Source organism: Sphaerodactylus townsendi, linkage group LG10 (assembly GCF_021028975.2).
Source record: "Sphaerodactylus townsendi isolate TG3544 linkage group LG10, MPM_Stown_v2.3, whole genome shotgun sequence".
NCBI classification, from domain to species: Eukaryota; Metazoa; Chordata; class Lepidosauria; order Squamata; family Sphaerodactylidae; genus Sphaerodactylus; species Sphaerodactylus townsendi.
Genome location: NC_059434.1, coordinates 9,107,191 through 9,132,228, shown reverse-complemented (window position 1 = coordinate 9,132,228; position 25,038 = coordinate 9,107,191). Strand labels below are relative to the sequence as shown.

The 25,038-nt window shown below is 47.8% G+C and overlaps 2 protein-coding genes across 2 annotated transcripts in view; one reads left to right on the top strand and one right to left on the bottom strand.

The window, feature by feature from the left end:
- LOC125440337 (cytosolic beta-glucosidase-like) overlaps positions 1-15,480 on the bottom strand; it is a 71,019-nt gene extending 55,539 nt beyond the window's left edge. The window contains exon 1 of the mRNA XM_048510107.1: positions 15,312-15,480. The gene's annotated coding sequence lies outside the window, so the exon portion shown is untranslated. The remainder of the gene's footprint in view (positions 1-15,311) is intronic.
- A 7-nt stretch (positions 15,481-15,487) lies between these two features.
- ADGRA3 (adhesion G protein-coupled receptor A3) overlaps positions 15,488-25,038 on the top strand; it is a 60,847-nt gene continuing 51,296 nt past the window's right edge. Inside the window, 1 exon segment of the mRNA XM_048510106.1 lies at positions 15,488-15,876. Within this exon segment, the coding sequence (XP_048366063.1) occupies positions 15,644-15,876 (233 nt within the window). The 5' untranslated portion in view covers positions 15,488-15,643.

Genomic DNA, 25,038 nt, shown 5'->3' with positions numbered 1-25,038 from the left:
CACCCAAGTGCCTTGAAGGAAAAACAAGATAAAAAATGGACTGGACAGGTAGAAAGCTAGACAAACCAGCACATGCCTCACTTTAGTAAAGGGGGGCGGGGCATGGATTCACATCATGTTTTGTTTACTTGAAAAGACAGAGGGGAACAAGTCACCCGGCAGCCGTTTTGGCAAGGGTTCGGTATCTTTTATAGCATCTCATCCTACCTTTGTTTTCAACGGCAATTCACACCTGGTGCAGCTCCACCCAAGTTACACCACAGTCTGCTGAGTATGCACATATAGGGTGAAAGGCAGGGTTTCGTCTTTCCACATTTGTCATCTGCCAGGGCTCAGGAAAGGACAAAGAGTAAACCAATTTTAACCATTTAAAAGGTTAAGGAGCAGCAGTGGCGTAGGAGGTTAAGAGCTCGTGTATCTAATCTGGAGGAAGCGGGTTTGATTCCCCACTCTGCTGCCTGAGCTCTGGAGGCTTATCTGGGGAATTCAGATTAGCCTGTACACTCCCACACACACCAGCTGGGTGACCTTGGGCTAGTCACAGCTTTTTGGAGCTCTCTCGGCCCCACCTACCTCACAGGGTGTTTGTTGGGGGGAAGGGCAAGGAGATTGTAAGCCCCTTTGAGTCTCCTGCAGGAGAGAAAGGGGGGATATAAATACAAACTCCTCCTCCTCCTCCTCCTCCTCCTCCTCCTCCTCCTCAAGGTAGATTAGATAGAGAGACAGCCCAACCGGCTCTGGTTCATCTACTGAGTGTCTCATGCAAATAAGGATTTCAACACAGATCTCCTCTGCACCAAATAACACTTTTTTCAATGACGCTGGATCCCTGGGCATGCTGCGAAGCAACACAGCACACTAAGTTCCCAAAAGATTTCTCACACATATTCCCCATATCTATAGGGGAGGTAAGTCTTCCATTCACACATATACAAACTGACTGCAGAAAGCCCCAGAGTTTGCTGTGGCAAAAGTAACTGATGAACAACGACCACCTAACGATGTTTGGGAACTCCAACCTTTAGTTCTTAGGAAGAATACAAAGGCCAGAAGAAATCATCCCCAACCACCCACTACTGAAATGCTGCTTCAAAACCGCAGACAAGGAAATAATTGCTCCGCAAAACATCCTTTTTCGAGTTTCAGAAAGATGATGCAAATTTTATAACAGTTTTATTCGCAATCCCTCATAATAGCCACAGCAAGATTATCAATAAAAGAAAAAATAATCTTCAATAATTTTAAAGGGATTTGGCATACCTGGTATACAGGGCCACTGAACCATTAGGAAGTGTAGTTAATCGGAAAGCACATGAGCAACCTGAGGAATATGTGGTCTGGAACCTGAGGAACTTGTGGTCTGTGCTCCTGAGGAACATGAGGTCTGGAACCCAACTCTGCCGAAGGAGGAGGAGAAGAAGAAGAGTTTGGATTTATACCCCACCATTCTCTCCTGTAAGAAGACTCAAGGTGGCTTACAAACTCCTTCTCCCCACAATAGACACCTTGGGAGGTACGTGGAGCTGAGAGTTCCGAAGAACTGTGACTAGCTCAGGGTCACCCAGCAGCAGTGGCGAAGGGCCAAGGGGACGGGGGGTGCATCGTGCACCGGGCGCACGCCTGGGGGGTGCAAAATCGCCCCCTGGCCCCTCCCCCTTTCCCCCGACCCCCGCGGCACACACACAAACCCCAACCCCCTTCCCACACTTACCTACGTTCCTTTTCTTTTTGTAGTACTTTTTGAGGCTGAAAAAAGCAGCCTGGTTACAGTTCAGGGGAAAAACTGCCTGAGGAACTACAGTTCCCAGGAGACCTTGGGGCTCACAAGGTCTCCTGGGAAGTATAGTTCGTCAGGCAGCTTTCTCCTTGAACTGTAAATTAGAGCAGTAAAAAACACTCTACGCACCCGGAAGCAGTTTGTATTAGCTGCGCCTCACTGCCCAGCAGGAATCTTAGGATACAAGAAACACATCTGGTTCACCAGATAAGCCTCTGCCATTCAGGCGGAGGAGTGGGGAATCAAACCCGGTTCTCCAGATTAGAATCCACCTGCTCTTAACCACTATACCAAGCTGGCTCTCCAGAAGAAGAAGAGGAGGGAGGAGGAGTTTGGAGACTTAAGATGGCTTACAACTCCTTTCCCTTCCTCTCCCCACAACAGACACCTTGAGAGGTAAGTGGGGCTCAGAAAATTCTGAGAAAACCATGACTGGACCAAGGTCACCCAGCAAACTTTATGTGGAGGAGTGGGGAAACAAATCTGGTTCACTAGATAAGAGTCCACTGCTCGTGTGGAGAAGTAAGGAGTCAAACCCGGTTCTCCAGATGGGTTTGTGGAGAAAAATCACCCGACAAAACTGTTGCAGGCCGTGTCTGCAACTTGTTTAATGACCATGTCTTGCCCCATTTCAGACAAATCTTAAAGAGGCGTCAGAAACAGACCTCTTTGGACAGCTTTCTGGTACGACATTGGTCCACTGGCTCTGAAGCTGGTCCTAGTGTTATTGTTTGTTACTGTTTTCAGCATTAAACACTATGTTTATTCACCAAAAATGTGTTTTGGGTATGTTTTTGGGAGTGCCTAGAACAGATTAATTTGATTTACATTGATTCCTATGGAAAAGTTTGCCTCGGTTTTCATCAGTTTCGGTTTTCATCGATTCTTTTCGGACGGATTACCAACAAAAACCGAGGTTCCACTGTATCGTTTTAATCGATCAACACAGCAACTTTTTTCCAAAGCAACAGTGATATGATTCATACAGTATTTAATATTAGGGAAATGGTGTTATGAGACATTAGGTTCCTTAAGAACTAGACACTTTTCCTTTGCAAAAGCCATTCCCACCCCCCACTCAGCAATGAAAATGCTCCTGCAAATGGCAAACTCTAATCAACAAGAAGAGCGAACACAATTTTCTTATTCTTCAGTGAAAAGAGAAAACCGTGATGTATGAGTATCCAACCGGCTTTATTTCCTTGAAGTAAAAAAAAAAAACCTGTCTGGAAGAAAATAGCAGTTATTGTGCTTGCTTGTTTGTGTTAGCACTAATAAAGGAAATGTGCTTTGTTTCCATTTTATTTAACAGTGGTGTGTTTATTCCTTCACTCACTCCGGGACATAAGTACACAGAGCCCCCACTGATAAATGGACCAATTTGCATTTGACAGGGGAGGCTCCACAAGGCAACGGCAGTGTATAAAACTTGTGCGTTTGACTGTAATTGCCACACGCTTTATCTGAGCAAATGTACATCCAGAGATTCCACAAAGGGCATCTCTTTTCATGCCGAATGCATTGTTCTGCAGTTTGCACAGATAGGGCAGCATTTAGAAGCAATTCCAGTGAAAAAAATTTTAACCGCCGGTTCCTTTAACGATGATCTTTCTAAATAATTTGCCTTTCAAAAGAAAACAGAGATAAAGGACAGTTCTCCCCCATTTTCCCATCATTTTTTCCTGGATAGTTTCAGAGTAATTATGATTTAGGATTAGAGACTGCAGCATAATCAGTTTTATATATAGACACATAGTTTTATACAGAGCTCATCCGTCAGCCCCATACACATACCTAACGCTCTTCATAGCCTTGTATATATATTTTTTCCCTCCAAAGGCCAAAATCTTGTGCACAAGATGGATCTAAGCTACGGGCTGGAAATCTCAGGCTCAGTATGGAAGCAAATGTGGCTCGTAATAATAACATTTTTTAAGTGAAATTTTAAAGTTAAGGTACATTGGAGGTATAGACAGGATCAGTGGCGTATCTGCCTAGGGACAAAGGGTACCCCTTGTCCCTGGGCGCCACTCTTCTGGTCACGTGGGGGGGCGCAAAATCGGTCCCCCACGTGACCAGGAAGTCCTGCTGTCTCCTTGTTTTCGCGTGCCTCAACCCCAACCGAGGGTACCCCTTGTCCCTGGGCGCCACTCTTCTGGTCATGTGGGGGGGCCGCAAAATCGGTCCCCCACGTGACCAGGAAGTCCTGCTGTCTCCTTGTTTTCGCATGCCTCAACCCCAACCAAGGCACGCAAAAAACGATGCACGCAAAAAAGCGCCATCAACCCCACCCTGGACTCCCCCCTCTCTTTAGAAGAGACTGCAGGCTGCCGGCTGGGAAACCAGCCAGCAGGGGGAGTCTGGGGGGGAGGTGGGCACCCTAGACCTTGCCCATGTCCATGGTGACATGGGCAGGGTTGAGGGCAGTGGGGGTGGAGCCTGGGGGCATCAGAGGTGGAGCTAGGGTAGTGGGGGCAGAGCCTGGGGGCGTCCTGGAGACAATTTGTCTCCAGGCTCCATTTGCCCCAGGTACGCTTCTGGACAGGATGGTAGGATACCCAGTATATGAAGGGAATGGCATAAGAATGTAAGAAGAGCCTGCTGGATCAGACCCATGGTCCATCTTCTCCAGCATCCTGTTGACACATTGGTCCACCAGTTGGCTTGAAGGGACAACAACAGGACACAGAGGCCTTCCCCTCATACTGTCTCCCAGCGCAGGCATTCAGAGATCTATTGCCTCAGAAGGTGGAGGTTTGCTTCAGTCACCATGACTAGTAGCCGCTGGTGGCCCTCCATGACTTGGTTTAATTCCCTTTCGAAGTCATCTGTGCTCAAGTCTATCATTACAAGCACCGACAGTGAATCACACAATTCAATTACTCTGAGGAAAGAAGTATTCCCTTTTGTCATGATCCTACTTACCCAACAATTTCCTAGGATGACTTCAAGTTGCGGTATTTTGGGAAAGGGTATCCCCTATCCACTTTCTCCACCTTGTGAATAACTTTGTAAACTTCTATCATGGTCAACCTTTATTTTGATTGAAAAGTTTGAAGTGTTCAGCCTTTCCTCGTAGGAAAGGTGCTCCAACTTCTAACCCTCCTGGTTGCCCAGTGTGGTGTAGTGGTTAAGGGGGTGGACTCTAATCTGGAGAACCGGGTTTGATTCCCCACTCCTCCACATCAGCGCCGGACTGGGACCTGGGGAACCAGATTTGTTTCTCTGTTCCTACACATGAAACCTGCTGGGTGCCCTTAGCCAGTCACAGTTCTCTCCGAATTCTCAAAGCACCACCTACCTCACAATGTGCCTGTTCTGGGGAGAGGAAAGGAAAAGGAGTTTATAAGCCGCCTTCAGACTCCTTACAGGAGAGAGGGGGGAGGGGTGTGAATCCAAACTCTTCTTTTTCTTTACTGTTACTCATGTTGAATTTCAGCAGTGGCGTAGGAGGTTAAGAGCTCGTGTATCTAATCTGGAGGAACCGGGTTTGATTCCCAGCTCTGCCGCCTGAGCTGTGGAGGCTTATCTGGGGAATTCAGATTAGCCTGTACACTCCCACACACGCCAGCTGGGTGACCTTGGGCTAGTCACAGCTTCTCGGAGCTCTCTCAGCCCGACCTCCTCCTCCTCCTCCTCCTCTTCTTCTTCTTCTTCTTCATTTGGCACACTGATGCTCACTTCACTAACGTTAGGAGATCCTCCCATAGCTCTTCCTAACCCACCACCTACATTTCCACCATCTGAGGTTGCAAATGCCTTACCAGACCAGGTGCTCAGGAGCAGGAGCAGCAGCAGAAGGCCATTGCTTTCACATCCTGCACGTGAGCTCCCAAAGGCACCTGGTGGGCCACTGCGAGGAGCAGAGTGCTGGACTAGATGGACTCTGGTCTGATCCAGCAGGCTGTCTCTTATGTTCTTATGTTCCTGTCACAGATTTTCTGGCTCCCTATGCGAATGACTTTGGCATCCGACCCCGACCCCTTTCAGCGGATGGAAATGTGAGCTGTTAATGGTTATTAATTACTTATCACCCAACAGGCAAAAGGAGTGAAATAGAACTGCAATTGCTAGAATGGTGGGTGAAAGAATTCCAGCTGGCAGAGATGGCAAAGCTAACTTTGTTACTTAAAGAAAAGAACTCAATTAAGGTTTTGGACGGCTGGAAACCCTTGATAAATTATTTGGATAAAATAGAAAAAAATTACAATTATTAGTTTTGAAGGTTAAGGATTTTTAAAATAAGACCCAATTGAGGGGGGGAAAAGAGACTTTTATTAGGAGTAAATGTAAAGAGCCAATTTTGCCTCGGTGGTTAATAACCAAGTCATAAAGAAGTACTTTTAGCACTAATACACGGTGCAGAAAAAAGTGGAAATCTTTATGGAATATGTACCTCGTACTTCCATGAACTTTTCTGTGTTTTTGGCAATGCAAATACTTTTAAGTACTAATAACATACTAATAACTTTTTAAAAATGGATCTTGGTCCGTGAATTGATATATGACCAGGTCATAAGAATAAATAAGAACATAAGAACATAGTACCTGAATGAACTGGGAAACACTGGAAAATATAATGAAGAACAGTTGATGAGTGGGATTTTTATTGAGACCAACCAAGTAGTTGAAAAACATTGTGCAGGCTTTCAAGCTCAGCAGAACTCTTCCTCTTTTTATGATCCAAGGACTGCCCACAGTTAGCAGAAGGGGGAGACCAAAAAGATGGGGGAAACAGGGGGATTTGGTCTTTGTGATCCAGGTACCACTGATAACATCTGAATCTGACACGACAGGAAAAGGGGCGGATCCAGGTACCACTAACAGCATCAGAATCATGTGACAGGAAGAGGGGAGCAGATCCAGTTACTACTGATAACGTCAGAATCATGTGGCAGAATCACGTAATTGCTGCCAAGCAATTTTATCTCCCTTTGGCTCATCTCAAGGTGTGTGCAAAGAGAAGTATGACACCCTTGCTTTGCAAGTACTTCAGCTGCCAATCTCCAGGTGTGGAATGGGGTCCTCCAGGAATTACAACAGATCTCCAGGCAACACAGATCAGTTTTCCTGGAGAATGGTATTCCAACCTGCTGAAGTCCCTCTTCTCCCCTAACCATGCCTTTCCCAGGCTCCAACCCCATATTTCCAGGAATTAGCAACCCCATCCTGCATCCTGGCTACACCATTACGCTGGTTCCCACTGGAATCAAAGTCTAAGAATGCAGATGGCATCCATCTTAGTCTCAACTGTCTAGGATACCAAGATACGACTGGTAGGGCATTTCAGAAAAATGACTGTCCTCTTATGGGCTTTTGTGGCAACATGATGGTAGAATGGACTGAAACACTCAACACTTGAGTTGGTAAATCACTTCCATTGTAGCTAATGAGGAATTTCCGAGGCAGGCTGCACATTTTTGAAGATAGAGGCGGCAGACTTTCAAGGTGGCTCCTGGTAATAGCATCCAAGCTTGGTGAGCTTTGCTTCTGGAGGGGGGGGGGAGTTGAGAGAGTTCTGAGAGAACTCAGCCCACAGGCTTTCATGTGCAGGAGCAGGGAAACAAAATAGGCCTTTTGGGGGCGCATAAAATTGAACCCCCAGAAGCAAAGGTCTCCAAACCTGGATGCTATTACCAGGAGGCCCTCCTGGAGCCACCCTGAAAGTCTGGTGCCTCTATCTTCAAAAATGTGCAGCCTGCCTACACACTCAGAAATTCCCCATTGGCTACAATGGAGCAAAGTCACTGCAAAACAAAGAATCTTGGGCAAATTTCTTGGGGTGCCTGGAAGGGGTGTATTTTTAAAGCTAGTGACACCAAAATTTCAGGGTATCATCTGTTAACTATTCTTATGATGCCATCCAAGTTTGGTGAAGTTAGGCTCAGGGGGACCAAGTTATGGACCCTCAAATGGGTAGTCTGCATCTCAGGTTAGCTCTCATTGAAAACAATGGGGATGGGGGCACTTCCTTTGGGGGTCCATAACTTTGCTGCCCCTGAACCAAACATCACCAAATTTGGGTGATATCATCAGGACAGTCTCTGGATGGTACCCTGGAATTTTGGTGCTGCTAGCCTTAAAAATGCGCCCCCTGAAGGCCGGAACGTGAAAAAACACTTAAAAATTTAAAAACACACAAACGACGCTGAAATGTTGGCGCCCCCCATGTGACCAAATGGGGTCGCCCGGGGACATAGGGTACCCCCTGTCCCTAGGCAGGAACGCCACTGCCTTTGGGAGCTCACGTGCAGGATGTGAAAGCAATGGCCTTCTGCTGCTGCTGCTGCTGCTGCTCCCGAGCACCTGGTCTGCTAAGGCATTTGCAATCTCAGATCAAGGAGGATCAAGATTGGTAGCTAGAGATCGACTTCTCCTCCATAAATCTGTCCAAGTCCTTTTTAAAGCTGTCCAGGTTAGTGGCCATCACCACCTCCTGTGGCAGCATATTATAATATATTGTCCAGTGGTACCATAAAATCAATTACAACAAAAGGGGGAATGAATTAGAGCAGCGTTTCCCAAATGGTGGGTCGTGACCGGGCACCGTGTCACGAAAGCAAAATGATGGGTCACCTAATGTCTGGGGCTGGGGTCGACCACCCCCACCCCCGTCCTTGCTTGGAGGGCACCACCCACCTGGAGCTGGACCAGCCGGGGCGATACAGCAGTTTCGGGGCTCCTCCCCGGCCAGCCAACCATCCAGAAGGGGGTCAGGGATGGAGCTGCAGCTCACAGCAGACGCTAGTGCCATTGGGGGGGGGGGCGGAAGTGGCACCCCAAGGAGCCTCCCTGACGACAGCGCGTGCAGATGATATAACATTTCAGTGGGATATGGAGGAGAGGTATTAAAATAACTTGGCCCTTGGGGGAACAAGTTGGGGAAATGCTGAATTAAAGGAATAGGAAAAGTAACAAAAAAGGACAAGACGAAGGAGATGTAGAAGAGGGGCTCAGGCTAAGACGCTGCCTTGTATTCATTTATTTTATTTTATTTACTTTTAGATTTATATCATGACCTTCTCAATAGGGCTCAGGGCGGTATTCACGGCCATTCCTTCTGCGTGGTCTTAGGATATGGGGCCAGAGAGATCCTGTTCTCTTCTCCCCAAGTCCCATGTGGTAAGAGCAGTTCAGATCCACTGATTTTCGCACAAAGCAACAGGTTGAACACACACACCACTGTTCAAACATTTCTGTCCCATTCACTTGTGGAATGAACAAATTGTGTTGGATTTGGGCGGGGAGAAAAGTCTGAATAGGGTCAGGAGGGAGTGCTAGCTGATGTCAGCCGAAACAAGGAAGAGTCCTCTGGTGCCTTTATGCTTTCGTAAGACAAAATTTACGGCATCACGTGCGCGGCTCTCGCCTTCGGGTGCCAGAAGCAGACATGCGGGAAGGCGGCCAGGGGCGTGTGGGTAAGCGTGAGAACTTGCTTTGCATTCTTAGACAAAAATAAAAATCAGATCCAATCAAAAGAGTCAACCAGCCAGTCAGGGTGGAGTGCTCTCAAGAGCAGAGGAACTCATAAAGTCAGAGGCGGAGTGTAGACCTCTAAATAGGAGGGACTGTTCCTTTTGGCAGTCCCTACTGATCGCAGCCAAGCCTAGTTATGTGAAATCAGCATTTAAACTTGTGAAACTTAGGTATCTTTAAAATTGCTGTAACTGTAATGCACAGGTGTCAAAGTCATGACCCCCCAGATGTCATGGACTACAGTTCCCATCATCCCCTGCCAGCATCATGCTGGCAGGGGATGATGGGAACTGTAGTTCATGACATCTGGAGGGCTGCGAGTTTGACACCTATGCTCGGGAACAGTGGGGGGATCCAAAAATGTTAGTAACAGGTTCCCATGGGGGTGGGATTCAAACAGTGGGGTAGTGCCAATGGGCTGGGCGGGGCATGATGGGGGCGTGGCCAGGCATTCCGGGGGCGGGGCGTTAATAATTTCTCTGTTACTGTAAAAAACTCTTACTGTAAAAAAAAAGTTCCTAATTTCCAGCTGGAATCTTTCTGTTCATAATTTAAACTCATTATACCAAGTCCTATCGTCTACTGCCAACAGAAATAACTACTACTCCTCTAATTGACTGCATGTCAAATACTTAATACTTTCAAATACTTAATTTTGTTTCTAGAAATCAAAAGAAGGATACTTTCCTTAAACAAGGAACTTTACCATATTTCTAAAACATGTTTTTAAAACAGCCCAACAGGGAGAATTATCCCATTTTCTACCTTCGCTAACCAGCCACATAGGAAACAACAGGACTTCATGATTTTTGGACCTAATGGAATTTCTAACAGAAAAGCAGACCCAATTAGTAATCCCCTCTCGAAACACACAAATAATTAGTAACCCACTCTCGGGAACTGGTGAGAACCTGCTGGATCCCACCTCTGGATCACCCCCAATCCTGGTCCCACAAGCCCCATTCCCCCGGCTTCCATCCAGGCCGGCTTTTGAAAACTGGCCTGTACGGAGGCCAATGGAATGGGGTTCAACCCCAAGACATGCGCTCAGGCAGTGGGGCACCCAGAGAAGGAGTTGACTCCGGGCGCCCTTAACCCCCAATACGCATCTGTTCCCACTGAAAAGCATTGGGACTGTAGAGGACAGGTCTACCACCCATTGAAAAGCCTGCTGTTCATGTGGAGGAGTAGGGAATCAAACCTAGTTCTCCAGATTAGAGTCCACCGCTCTTAACCACTACACCACACCGGCTCTGTCATAAAAGTTTGCTTTCTCATGAAAGGCTGCCACCTGGCACCCACAGTAATAAACAGACCTTGGGTTTATGTGTTCACATGTATGTAACCATGTTCTTCAGGGACATCACCCCAAACTAAATCCAGCCTCCCAAGTTTACCTGGGGTTTGTGGGACACTAGTAAAGGCAGCCTCTGAGCATGTATAAAGGGGAAATTCCCAAAGCATGCAGGAAGGTGTTTGCGTATGTATCAAACGCAGCAATTCCATGGTTGTTGTTTTTTAAATTATGTACATCTAACATAAATCTAACAGCTGCTGCATTTGACTTAGACAATGTATTTCTCTACCTTGTACATTCACCAGCTTTCCTAAAGGGGGCAGGCGGGGCCGAATCTCATTTTATCTGCACAGTAATTCTGTGAGGTAGGTTTGGCACAGACATAGGGGTTGCCGACCCACGGTGCCATCCTGAAACAAGCTGACTTTTGGTGACTCCGTATAGTTTTCAAGGCAGGAGGTGTTCAGATGTGGTTTGGAGCTGCCTGCCTCCGCATAGGCTGAGAGTTCTGAGAGGACTGAGACTGACCAAAGGTCACCCAACAGGAGAAGCAGTGGCGTATGAGGTTAAGAGCTCGTGTATCTAATCTGGAGGAACAGGGTTTGATTCCCAGCTCTGCCACTTGAGCTGTGGAGGCTTATCTGGGGAATTCAGATTAGCCTGTACACTCCCACACACGCCAGCTGGGTGACCTTGAGCTAGTCACAGCTTCTTGGAGCTCTCTCAGCTCCACCTACCTCACAGGGTGTTTGTTGTGAGGGGGGGGAAGGGCAAGGAGATTGTAAGCCCTTTGAGTCTCCTGCAGGAGAGAAAGGGGGGATATAAATCCAAACTACTACTCCTCCTCCTCCTCTTCTTCTTCTTCATGTGGATGAGTGGGGAATCAAACCTGGCTCTTCAAATTAGAATCCACTACTCTTAATCGCTATGCCACAGTGGTTCTTGAGGGAGCTTAAAAATGGAGAATTAAAATGTAGTTTGAGCCCCCCAGTCTGAAGTGTTTTCTTCACAAGTGTCCTGAGTAAAACAGAACCTTTGTAACTATAAATGCTGTGAAATAAAGCCCCAGTTGGGTGTAGTCTTGTATAAATTGGACAGGGGTTTTTTTGTCATAGCAGAACATTTTTGAAAATGGAGGGGTGGCCATGTTAATCTTGCAGCATAATTAATCAGGAGTCCAGTGGCTGCGATAGAAATGCACAAACACACACACATATTTACACACACTCACACACACAGCTGTTATGGACACCTCAGGCATATGAAGAAGTGAGCTCTGATAATATACACAAAACACAAAGACAAAGAGCTGGAATGAACCTTAAGATCGTCTAGTCCAAGGGTGTCAAACTCGCGGCCCTCCAGATGTTCATAAACTACAATTCCCATCAGTCCCTCCCAACATGAGCACTGGTTATACTGGCAAGGGCTGATGGGAATTGTAGTTCATGAACATATGGAGGGCCACGAGTTTGACACCTGTGGTCTAGTGTAACCCCCTGCACAACGGAGGAAATCCACAACTACCTTCCCCTCATCCCCACAATGACCCCTGCTCTATGTCTTGAGAAAAGCAAAACACTTCCAAGCTGGCCTGTAGGAAATTCCTTGCTTACTGCAAAGCGGCAATTGGCATTCCCTGGAACATGTAAGAAAGGGCCACGGGAGCAGACTCATCCTCTTCAACCCGGCCTCTCACACTACGCCTAAATTATAGATTCACAAAAGCTTATGTAGGAATAAATCTTGTTAGTTTTGAAGGTGCCACTGGATCCCTGCTTATTTTTTCGTTAGTTACATCTGTAAATGCAAATATGTTTAATTAAAAAACGCAACACTCCCTTGCCTTGGAATGATCTTACGAAGTTTAATTAACTCTAACTGAGTCTGGCTCTGACCTGGATAGCCCAGTCTAGCCTAACCTTGTCAGATCTCAGAAGCCTAAGCAGGGGCAACCCTGGCCAGTATTTGGATGGGAGACCTCCCATGAATGCCAGGGTTGTGACGTGGAAGCAGATGATGAAAATGCTAGATGGACTCTGGTCTGATCCAGCTGGCTTGTTCTTATGTCCTTATGATGGCAAACTACTTCTGTTTGTCCCTTGCCTTGAAAACCCCACCAGGGGTCGCCATTAGTCAGATGTGACCTCAAAAAGTCGGAGTCCAAAAGTATCTGTCAACCAGGTTCAAAATCCCATTTTCCCCACTATCCGCCTTTTATTTATTTATTTTATTTATATGCTGCCCTTCCCCTTAGGGCAGTGATGGCGAACCCTTTTGAGACTGAGTGCCCAAATTGCAACCCAAACCCCACTTATTTATCACAAAGTGCCAACCCGGGAATTTAACCTGAATACTGAGGTTTTCGTTTAGAAAAAAACGGTTGGCTCCCCCTTCCTCCGCCCCACCTGCTCAAGCAGGGGCCAGCCTGCTCTAGCTTCCAGCAAGACCCCCGCGCACCGCTCTGTGCCTCTCTAGCATCTCTGCCTCCTCTGCCCCCGCCCCCCTTGTGCAGCAGCCACCCGGAGCACCGGCACCAGCCGAGTCCTCCCTGCTCACCACAATGCTTGCACATCGTGCTCAGTGGCCCAGGCCAGCCTAGATGTGTGTGTGTGTGTGTGGGGGGGGTGATTTTCCATCCCCCACATGACGAACTCCGTGTTCACGTGCCCACAGAGAGGGTTCCGAGTGCCACCTCTGGCACCCGTGCCACAGGTTCGCCATCACTGCCTTAGGGGCTCAGGGCGGCACACATCCTGTAAAATACAATAAACGCAATTCCTATCAACAGTTTTGAAAACATTAACACGACGCCCCAAAACGGATGGCGATTAAAATCTCGATAAAAGGGCGGGAGTAGGAGATGGGGAGGTCAAAGGTTGGGGCAGGTCATTGATTGTATTGTTTCCACCTCAACCATGAGTCACAATTCTGTCTTGCAGGCCCTGAGGAAATTGCATTGAACCCCACAGGGCCCAGGTCTTCTCTTACAGAGCTTTCCATTAAGCTGGGAGCAGGGCCAAAAAATGCCCTGGTCAAGGCTAACTGGACCTCTTTCTGGTCAGGGATCGCCAGTAAGTTGTTATTTGCTGACTGGAGTGTTTTTCAGGGAAGGTAACGGGAGAGGCGATCCCGTAGATACCAAGGCCCCAGACCATTTAGGGCACAGGTGTCAAACTCGCGGCCCTCCAGATGTTATGGACTACAGTTCCCATCATCCCCTGCCAGCATGATGCTGGCAGGGGATTATGGGAACTGTAGTCCATAACATCTGGAGGGCCGCGAGTTTGACACCTATGATTTAGGGCTGTGGTTCTCAACCTGTGGGTTGAGACCCCTTTGGGGGGGGTCGAACGACCCTTTCACAGGGGTCGCCTAAGACTCTCTGCAGCAGTGTTCTCCATCTGTAAAATGGATAAATGCTAGGGTTGGGAGTCACCCATGAACATGAGGAACTGTATTAAAGGGTCGTAGCTTTAGGAAGGTTGAGAACCACTGATTTAGGGCTTTAAAGACAAACCTTGAAACTAATTCAGTACTCCACCCAGAGCCAATGTAGCTGGAAGTGTGCTGGTGGAACGTGGGTCCACCATGGTGACATGGGGAGGACCCACGCTGCTGCATTTTTTACCAGCTGGAGTTTCCAGCTACAGATGCAGCAGATTCACCTGCTGATTCCTTACAGAGCCTTAAACCTGGGAAGATGAAAGACCAAGACAAGGAAGTCGCACCTGAGAATGCAACAAGGCTCCAGATTATCTATTTGTTACTAATCTGAGGAAGATTTTTTTTTCACGGGACATGAATTGCTACAGGAATCCTAGGCCCAAACCCAAGTTTGCATAAGAAGGATAAAAGTGGGATTCAATCTTCAAAGTGGTCAATCAAACATTTGTAGCCACTTGGTAATCACGGGTGAGAAAATGAAGTGAATTATTTAATTGTTGTTTGTATTTTTACTTTGGCCCTTTTGCACTATCATGTCATTTCCCCCCGCCCCTCCACCCACCAAGTTTGTCAGCTAATCAAATAATCTGAACAAACTATTGAAACAACTAATCGGGGACCAATTATACACAATGTGCTTGCTGCGCGATTTAACGTGATGAGGTCGAATGTCAAATGTCCATCACAGGTCGAATGTCCATCACAGCAAGATTTCTGGTACGGAACAATTTCCTGGAGCCACGCTTTCACTTTCCATTGTGTGCAAGGCAAATTTTATTCTAATTATTACGTGTTTGTTGCAAGTCGCTCTGAGCTTGCTATGGAGACGGAGAATGGGCTATTGTCAAATCATTATTATTATTGTTATTATTAAGTCATTCATTTGCAAATTTTATTCTGTTTATTATGCATTTGTTGTAAGACGCTCTGAGCTTGCTATGGAGGCGGAGAATGGGTTACCAAGTCAAATCATTATTATTGTTGTTATCAAGTCATTTATACACAAATTTTATTCTATTTATTATGTGCTTGTTGTAAACTGCTGTGAAATCGCCACAGAGGCAGAGAATAGGATATTAAGTCAAATTAATAATAATAGTAATAATAATAATAATAATAATAATGTGAAATCTCCAATAGTAATAATAATAATAGTAGTAGTAGCTGTGATATTAAACAAAATTTAACAAGAAGTTAAAATAACTACTGGTTGAAGTGAAAACAAGTTAAATACTTGATGTAATCTGCTTGTAGTCCAAGTGAAAAAGGCAAGTTGTACATAATGTAAGTAAATAAGGCAAAATCTACACTTACTGGAGCATGAGAGGGTCGAGGGAAGGTGGGTCACCCCCAGCGACTCGCACCCCGCACGCGCCAGCCACGCTCAGACCCAACCCGACTACGGGCACGGGGGCTTCGGGCCGCCGCCGTGCGCCTGCGCGGGGTGGGCGGGTCCGCGCATGCCCGCTGGCCTCCCGAGCGGAGCGAGGCGATTCCGATCGGCGCCTCCGAGGAGCTCCTCTCGCTTCTCTTCATGGCGGCCTCCCTCCCCTCGCCGACCTGCCGCCCGGTGGCCGCGCGCGGCGCCCCCTCAGCCGCCTCGGGCCCCCCTCACTGAGGGCCGGGAAGAGGCCGGAGAAGGCGCCATGGCGGCCCCTCCGCCCGGGCTGCTGCTGCTGCTGCTGCTGCTGGGGGCGCTGCTGGGCGGAGGGGGCTCCTCGCGGCTGCCCTCGGGCTGCAAGCAGGACGGCGGGGGCCGGCCCAGGAGCGGCAAGGATGGAGGAGGAGGAGGAGGGGGGAGCGCCAAAGTGGTCTGCAGCAGCCTCGACCTCGGCCGCGTCCTCCTGCCCGACGCCCTCCCCGCCGGCACCGCCACCCTGTGAGTAGCGCCAGGGGGAGGGGGAGGGGGCAGCAAGGGGACCAGCAGCCCCGCCCCCTGGGCCACCCACGCAGGTTGGGCGGGGGACACCCGGTTTGGGGGTGGGGGTGGGGGGGGTCTTCTGCCTACTTTAAAGATAAATAAATAGGGGGGCTGGGGAAGAGAGTGGGAAGGAGTTCAGTCATGCACCTGGATGGGGGTTCCAGCAATAATAATAACAATAATAATAGCCAATTCTTACCTAAGAGCCAATTCTTACCTAAGAGACTCCGCTCTCCACCTCCTTATGCAAATAGGAGTTTATGGAAGTTTATTGAGAATGTGGATGTATGGAGAGTATGAATTTAGGAGAATTTATAGCGAATGTGAATATATGGAGAGTGTGAATTTAGAGAGAGTGCGAAAATATGAGTATATAGAATATAGACATGAATTTATGGAGTGTATGAATGTAGAGAGAATAGGCATTTAGGAAAATTTATAGAGAGGACGAGAATATGAATTCATAGGGAAGACAAGATATGAATTTAGAGAGAATACAAAGAGATGCATTTGCAGAGAATGTGAATGAATTTATAAAGAATGTGAGAATTTATAGAGATGTGAGAATGGGAATTTAGAGATAATGTAGATTTAGGGAAGTCTGTAGAGAAAAGCAAGGCTGAATTTATAGAGAATACGAGAATATTAATCGATAGAGAATGTGAATTCATGGAGAATATGAATTTATAAACTTTTATATAGATATGAGAATATGCATTTAGAAAGAATTTACATTTTGGAAAGATTATAGAGAAGACGATAATAGAGAATTTATAGAAAAGTTGAATTTGTAGAGAATAGGAAATATCAATGTACGGAGAATATGGGAATGAATGAATAGAGAATGTGAATTTATGAGAATTGATAGAGGATATGAATTTAGAAGGAATATAAACTTAGGAAAACATAGAGAAGACAAGAGTATGAATTCATGGAGAATATGAATTTCTAGAGAATATATGTGAAAATTGATAGAGAATGTAAGAATTTGAATTTAAGAACATAAGAAAGAGCCTACTGGATCAGACCAGAGTCCATCTAGTCCAGCACTCTGCTACTCTCAGTGGCCCACCAGGTTCTCAGGTCAGCTGCTAAGCAGGTTCAACCCTGGCTAGTATTTGGATGTAAGACCTCCAAGGAATACCAGGGACATGATGCAGAGTTGGGTACATAAGAACAAGCCAGCTGGATCAGACCAGAGTCCATCTAGTCCAGCTCTCTGCTACTCGCAGTGGCCCACCAGGTGCCTTTGGGATCTCACATGCAGGATGTGAAGGCAAAGGCCTGCTGCTGCTGCTGCTGCTCCCGAGCACCTGGTCTGCTAAGGCATTTGCAACCTCATATCAAGGAGGGTCATGATTGGTAGCCATAGATCGACTTCTCCTCCATAAATCTGTCCAAGCCCTTTTTAAAGCTATCCAGGTTAGTGGCCAACACCACCTCCTGTGGCAGCATATTCCAAACACTAATCACACGTTGCATGAAAAAATGTTTCCTTTTATTAGTCCTAATTCTTCCCCTTTTCAGTGTATGCCCCCTGGTTCTAGTATTGTGAGAAACAGAAAAAAATGATCTCTGTCGACATTTTCTACCCCATGCATAATTTTATAGACTTCAATCATGTCCTCCCTCAGATATCTCCTCTCCAAACGAAAGAGTCCCAAACGGTGCAGCCTCTTTTCATAAGGAAGGTGCTCCAATCCCTCAATTTATGGAGAATATAAATTTAATAGAGATAAATGTGAGATGCTACACTCAGGCTGAGGAAATGAAATGCACAGAAATAAGATGGGTGACACCTGGCTTGACAACAGTACATATGAAAGGGATCTGGGAGTCTCCGTAAAGCACAAACTGCAGTGTGATGTTGGCCGCCAAGAAAGCCAGTGCAATTCTGTGCTGCAACAACAAAAATATAGTGTCTAGAAGACTGAGGTATGTAATAGTACCACACTATTCTGCATTGGTCTGACCTCTCCAGGAACACTGTGTCCAGTTCTGGACTCTGCAATTCAAGAAGGATATTGACAGGCTTTGGCATGGAAGCTTGTGGAGGTGACCAATTCTGTTACACACCTACCCAACCTCAAAGGGTTGTGAGGATAAAAGGAAAGGAGGCTATTGTAGGCCACCTTGGGTCCCTATTGGAAGAAAAGTGGGGCGTAAATGAAATAAATAAAATATCTCCTTGCTTTCACTCCCTTTTCATCATTCTATCAGATAGATAGAATCCATCTCATTGTGTTTCCTCATGAGAGACTCTTAAATGGCAACAGAAAATGGTGTCAGAGTGCCGACCGTAGGTCAAAGCATGACCCAGTTGTGGAACCTAACCTACATTAATGATAGTATTCTGTTTCCAGCCCTGGCCAGCCCAGATGACTGGATAAACTTACAAGCAACATTTAAGCTGATTATTATTGTTACATCGTTTGTTCTCACCATGGCTCATTCCGCACATGCAGAATAATGCACTTTCAAACTGCTTTCAGTGCTCTTTGAAGCTTTGCGGAATAGCAAAATCCACTTGCAAACAGTTGTGAAAGTGGTTTGAAAACGCATTATTTTGCGTGTTCGGAAGGGGCCCATCTCTTATATATACCCTAACCCTATAAGCACAAACTGCAGAGTAGCAGGATTGTATCCTTCAGAGTGAAGTTGCGTTCTTCATTTTGTAGCTCCATCACAGTAATGTTTACTCAGACACAGTGATGTGGGGTGGAAAAAAATTTCACAAAATCTCCTGATGCTGTTCTTTTCTGTGAAAAGTTTTCTGCCCACATAGGTCAATGTAGTTGTCGGGGGCTGTCATACTGTAAAACAGTCATGTTACATGGGTTAAGTGGGGGATGTGAAACATGAATAAGCCCCAGTACTTGTACAAGGTATGTTTTGCTTTCTTCTGGTGACACAGGGGTGTCCAACTCTGGCGCCCCAGATGTTCGTGGACTATGGTTCCCATCAGTCCCTGCCAGCATGACCAAACATACATGGTCCAAAAATGTGGAATGCCCAATTCCTGTTGGTATCAACGGGGTCATTGTGGCCTGAAAGTAAAATCGATGACTAGAACGCCATTCCCTCAAGCACAGCTGCTTAGTTCATTGCAACTGAACAAAATTTTGGGAAATGATGTAAACGATTGAACTATTATAACTAAGTCGCTTTTCCATAATTTAGTTGGTCTCAAACAAATGTGCTTAATTTTCAGTTATAAACTGTAACACATACAATTTCGGGGGGGGGTGGTGGCGTCTGTGTACTTTTTTTTATTAGTATGTCATGTTTTATTTTCCCTTTTATTTCAAGTTCGTAAAAATCAACTTTACCTCTCTTGTTTCCCATGATCTTGGAAATTTTGCATGCTTTGTGAAGGGGCATATTTGGTTGGAGGTCTGAGAGACTTCCAAAGAAAAGCTAGAATCCAGTGACCATTTAAAGATAATTGCATGACAAATTGGGGCATTTGTGATTACTGGATGTTCTTGATTGGGGAGAGGAAGGCATATAATTTTATTGCCTTCAAGATCCTTGCATGGCTTGTGGCTAGGGATGGTTCTTTCTCTTTTGTGAACCTTCCTGTCTGTCAGGGTCAGCATTTTGCTCTGTGAGCTCCTCCTGTCTAAATCACACAGTAGTCACAATAGGACAGGTGTTGCACGGGAACAGACTTTAGGCAGTAATTGCTTTATATTTTGCCATAGCTGGGGTTTTTTTGTTGTTGGCTTTTAAACCTTGCTCTTGTTTTCAGTATTCCAGTATTTTAACTTAGTGATGGTTCAACTTGTGTTTTTATGAAACTGATCTTTTAGGGGCCTTGCCACAAACCATGATTAAGAGGCAATCTGTACTCATTTTACATAACAATAAAATTTGCATGGTTAGGGTACATTCTGGACATTGGTAATATTAGCACTACATGATATCTTATTGATTGTCCTTGTCAAAGTTCGCTGCGAGCAGTGAAGCCTTTATGATCAGGGTCATGCCTGTATTCATGTTACGGATAAAACCAGACCTTTAATGAGAGGCACATTTAGAACATATATGGCACATTTATTATTATTATTATTATTATTATTTATTATATTTATAAACCGCCCTCCCCCGAAGGGCTCAGGGCGGTGAACAGACAAATAGGCCAGAGCAGCCATAAAATCAGGGTCATTAAATAATCCGCTCTATACATTTTGCAAATCAACCCCGCTTAAAATGCAGCTGCTCCAACATCGTGGGTAAGCAATGGCGCCCCATTACTAGATCCCCTAAAAAAAGGGGAGGGGAAGAAGAGAAGAGGGACAGCAGGGTCCACAGATGTTGTGCTGGGCTTAGCAATCGCCAGAAGGCTCATTCACAAAGCGCCCGCTGCATCAATCCCCCCACTTCTGCAGGCCCCGCGTGAAATCATTAAGATCCCGCGAGGCCCGCCAGAGCAGGAAGTAGCAGTGTCCCACCAGGCAGGCCAGAGCTGGAAGGCTCTTGCCCGGTAGAGGCTATCCGCGATCATTGAGGGGCCAGGGATCACCAGTAGTTGGCCTCTGCTGAACGCGAGTGGCCTTCATTTGGGACATATGGGGCGCGATCGGTCCTCGCTAAGCAGTCGAGGCCGCCCCAGGTCGCCGCTAAGTCCTTGAAGGTCAATACCAGATTTTATAGCGATGATTCTGATTCAACTTGCAACCAGTGCGCAGGCGGCTAAACACAGGTGAATGTGATCTCCTGGCGGCACTTCCGTGAGCAGGCGGCCGCCGCGATTCTGGAACTGGGGATTTCCTAATCAATCGCGAAGGGGAAGGCCTACAAGAGATGAAGTTGCAATAGTCTAGTCTGGAGGTGACCGCTACGTACGGATCACAGTAGCCAGACCGGCTTTGGGGAGAGGAAGGCAGCCAGCCAGTCGCCGGCTCGCCGAAGATGAAAACGAACCCGGTTACATGGGCCACCTACCTTACTGAAAGAGACTAATCCAGGTGGACCCCCAGGTTGCGGATCGACGAGGCCGGTGCCAATGTAGCCCCTCCCACACCAAGCGGCTGGAAATCCCTCAACCCTCTCCCCGCCCAGCCAGAGTGGATCACTTCGATGGATTCAGTTTTTTAACTCCGTTCTGCCTCAACTAACCAGCCAATCGCTTCCAAACAATGCTGGAGAGCTATGAAGGCTACCATTCCGCCCTCCATCAACAGATGAGCTGAGTGTCATCAGCATATTACGATGGTCAGGTCAGCCCAAAGCTCCGCACTCAACTGAGCAAGGGGTCGCGATATAGATAAAGAATAACAAGGGACAGCAGCGCCCCTGAGGTAATACACCACACTGAAGTGGGCGGGAGGCTGAGTCCTCGACCATCACTACCTCTGCTGGGTCCGTCCCCGAGAACGAGGTAATCCACTGATAGCAAATAGTGCCCCGCACTCCAGTGAAACGCCAGGCGGTGGGTCAAAAGATCGCGGATCGCATCACATCAAACGCTTCGCGTAAGATCTAACAACACCAGCAGCCGCATCCGGCCTCGGTCAAGTTGCATACGTGAGCATGTTCAGACGGCGACAAAGAACAGTCTCCTCATCTCCCATGCCCAGCACGAAATGACTGGAAGGATCGAAGGTCGAGCGGTGTCCTCCAGGAAGCCCCGGTGGGCTGCTCCAATATCATTCTCTTCACTTACCTTCCCCAGACCCTAAAGATTCGGAACGGGCGTAATTGGGCTGATCTCCGTTGGTGATCTAACCAACGATGGTCTTTGCAGCATGGACTACTGCCCTCCCTTCAACCCACCGGAAAAAACTCCTTTTGCTCAAGGGAGCCATTGACGATATCTCAACAGGTAATGGGCCGAACACCGCACGCTTTACTAAGCCAGAGGGCACGGATCTGAGGACAGGTGGTAGCTCTAACAGCAGCCAGGGCCCCGTCGACATACGTTTCGAGAGAGCAGGGAAAACGGGGCCAAACAAGGGGCCAGAAGACGCAAGGAGCCTCCCAGTTCACTCTTATTGCCTCTAAGGTGGAGGGAAGGTCCTGGCCGAGCTTATCGGAACTTTGTCTCGGCGGTAAAAGTGCCCATAAATGCCTACAGAGCTGATAATAATTGTTGATTTTGCAGAGCCCTCAGTCACGATGAGGGTGAGTGACCGACGATGCAAATACCGCGCTGGGCTACAGAGCTAGCAGAGGCAGGAGAGAGTGAGAAGAATGTCCTTCTTCGCCTCTTCGCTGCCATCCCCATAGGCCTTCATAAACGCCCTATAAGATGCGTGTTCGCATACGTCCGGCCACGATGACTTCCTCCACGACTTTCGCGCCTCTCTAGCCGTCTGAGCTCCTCTCGCTTACACCGCTGCGTAGCTCCTAGCAAGTGTGTACCAAGAGCGGAGCCTTGATCGGGGCGAGAGGGCCCGGGAGCGCCGAGGCTAACAACCTCGGCGGCATCCCGGAAGAGGCGGGAATTCCAGTCTTCCCGCACCTTGGCCATCAACAGGGTGCGAGGAAGTGTTCAGGGAGTCCATGGGAGGCATTCAGGGAAACCGACATAGGGATCCATAAGAATCTCCGCTGGCGGCATAAACTACATGCGTCGCCTGGACAATAGGATGTCGCCGCATCGCCCAATTCGGACCCTCAGGGCATACCGCTATCGTCATGACCATGGCACTTCTATCTTTGTAAGAGGATATGACCATATCAATCCCCTGACCCAAAGCATTCAAGTCAAGTGTATGCCGTTCAGCCTCAAGAGGGGCCAGAATTTACCAAGGAGAGGCCTTAGCGCCGCATGCATATGGATGACACTAGGGGTCTGCAGCAGCACACGCAGGCAGTAATGTAGAGCATGGACGCTGAAGTCCTCCCCAGGACAATAAGTCTGGGGGACCGCAACGCTTCCAGATCCGCCACCACCCTCCAGCAGCCGCGAGCAGGGTAAGTCCCCCCGGTGGCTTAGGCGCATCACCGCACACCACAGGAGGACTGCCAACTCCTCTCCTCGCCGAGGCCATCCACTCCAGGCCAACACATTCAAGACCGGGTGATCTCTCGGGACAGGGATACAGCCCTGAAGGGGATGAGACATCATCGGGATGAACATTAGCCACACCACCCCCCCCGCCCTGTGTTCGTGACCGGTGGAGGCGGCATCGCGAAACCTGGTGGGGAGACCGCCAAGGCGAGCGGCGGTCTCCCCTTCTCGCACTCCAGGTCTTCGGTAACGCAAGCCAGGTTCAGATATCTGTTGGTCTCCTCGGTAGATATTCTCGGAGAACAGTACGGATCTTATTATTTGGCGGATTCCTGGCATTTTATCAACACCAGTGACGTAAGCAGAGTAGCCCTGAACCCTACCACACCACCAGTTCCTCGGGATAGAACGGAGGTCAGAAGGTGGGCGCAGCATGTCTGCATCTCTCTCCCGTCTCTCTCATATATGGCCTTAACACCGCTTCAACCATCATATTTTGCCCCGGCCCCATCATCACTGGGGATGCAGGACCCATGGGTGGCCCCATTTCCCCATTTCCCTAATACCGGTCTCTTGACTTCATCTTAACTTCCTGGTGAGAGCTCCCCACTTTAGTGGGCCTCGGGCTCACCTCTTACTTAACTCTCTATCTATCTAGCGCAGCTATCACAATAAATTAATTGAACAAACAATACAGTCAACACTTTTCTTAATAATTCCTAATTAATTAAATAATTATTTCTAACCAATTCCCCACCACTAGCTACTCTTCATACAGATTTCACCAACTGGCTGCGAACATAACCAGATAAGCCAGAGATGTCAATAAGTATCAATCAGCATTAAGATCTCAATGATTGGATATCACCAAAATGACTTCCGATGCTCACACCAACGGAGACATGTATATCCACAGCAGCGTGCTAACAGCTGCCAGGCTCCATAGGGGAAACAACATAAGCCAAAGCTGCCACTAAAACACCGTACAGAGCTGAGTATCGGACCACTTCTCTGTACTTGTGCCCTCTGGTGGTCATCAGTAGGTACAGTGATTAAGCAGTCACAACAGGAGCGATCCAAAACCTAGGGCCCACACCCACCTAGGGGCGTGAGAGCTCCAGATAGTCTCTCGGAATCCAAGGATTATATAGGGCCGCAGGAGTTAGAAGTATGCAAAGAATAGCAAGCAAGTAGTAGGGCAGCAGGTAGCACAACAGTCGGAGAACCACTGCCACCGGCCACTCCTCCCAGATCCTCGATAAAGGCGCCGATTCCTGCCCGGGATCACCGGGCTTCACAGTCAATCGGGATGTTAAAAAAAAACTAAAAAAGGCAGCAATAGTTGTTGGACCGCAGAGAAACTGCTAGTCACAAAATCTCAAGCGATCTCAGGAGGTCCCACCCTCACAATCGAAGCCTCAATAACTGGAAGCGTTTATCGGGCCAGGTCTCTATCGCGCGGGTCCGACATTTTCTTCAAACTTGCTCCAGAGCGTTTCCGGCTGTCGCCTCCGCTTCCATTCAGTGCTATCGCTCTCCGCCTCGCTTTCGCGCACGGGGCTCCCGAAATTTTAGCCGCCCATTGCACTCTTTCCAGGGGACTCTAGGGGACTCTCGAAGGAGCTTGGGAGACAGGGGGGTCTCTGCGTTGATCGACCCGGCGCCTTCTAACACCCTCTCGGCTGACCTCGGCCGCAGAAATGCGTGGTGCGCCCTCGGCCTGTAGAAGCTCCAGCGGCAGTCAGCTCCGCTCGAGGCCGGCTCCGGGCTGTTCCACGGCTCTTCGCTGCTCGTCTGCGACCCTCCTCAGGGCCTCCGGGAGGCCGGACATTTTGAGGGTTGGGGGAATCTTATATCACCAACAATTCCTGTTGTTAATGTGGTTCTCGAAGGTAGCGTCTGCCTCTCCGCCAGCAATGGGTGCCCAACCGCCACGTAGCAGACGCTGAAACCAATAGATAGAAAAACAAAAGCACGTGGTAGGAGACGAGGCTTACACAGAATAGTCCTAGACGCTTAAAGGCTTTTGGCTTCTAATATTGTTTCTAATGGTCGCTGCACCATTGATAGGTGGATAATAGAACAAAGTTCTCTCAAGCTAAATTCCAAGGGATATTTTTTAGAGGAACCTGTAAGTAGCGGAGCTCATGCTTGCGAGCTCG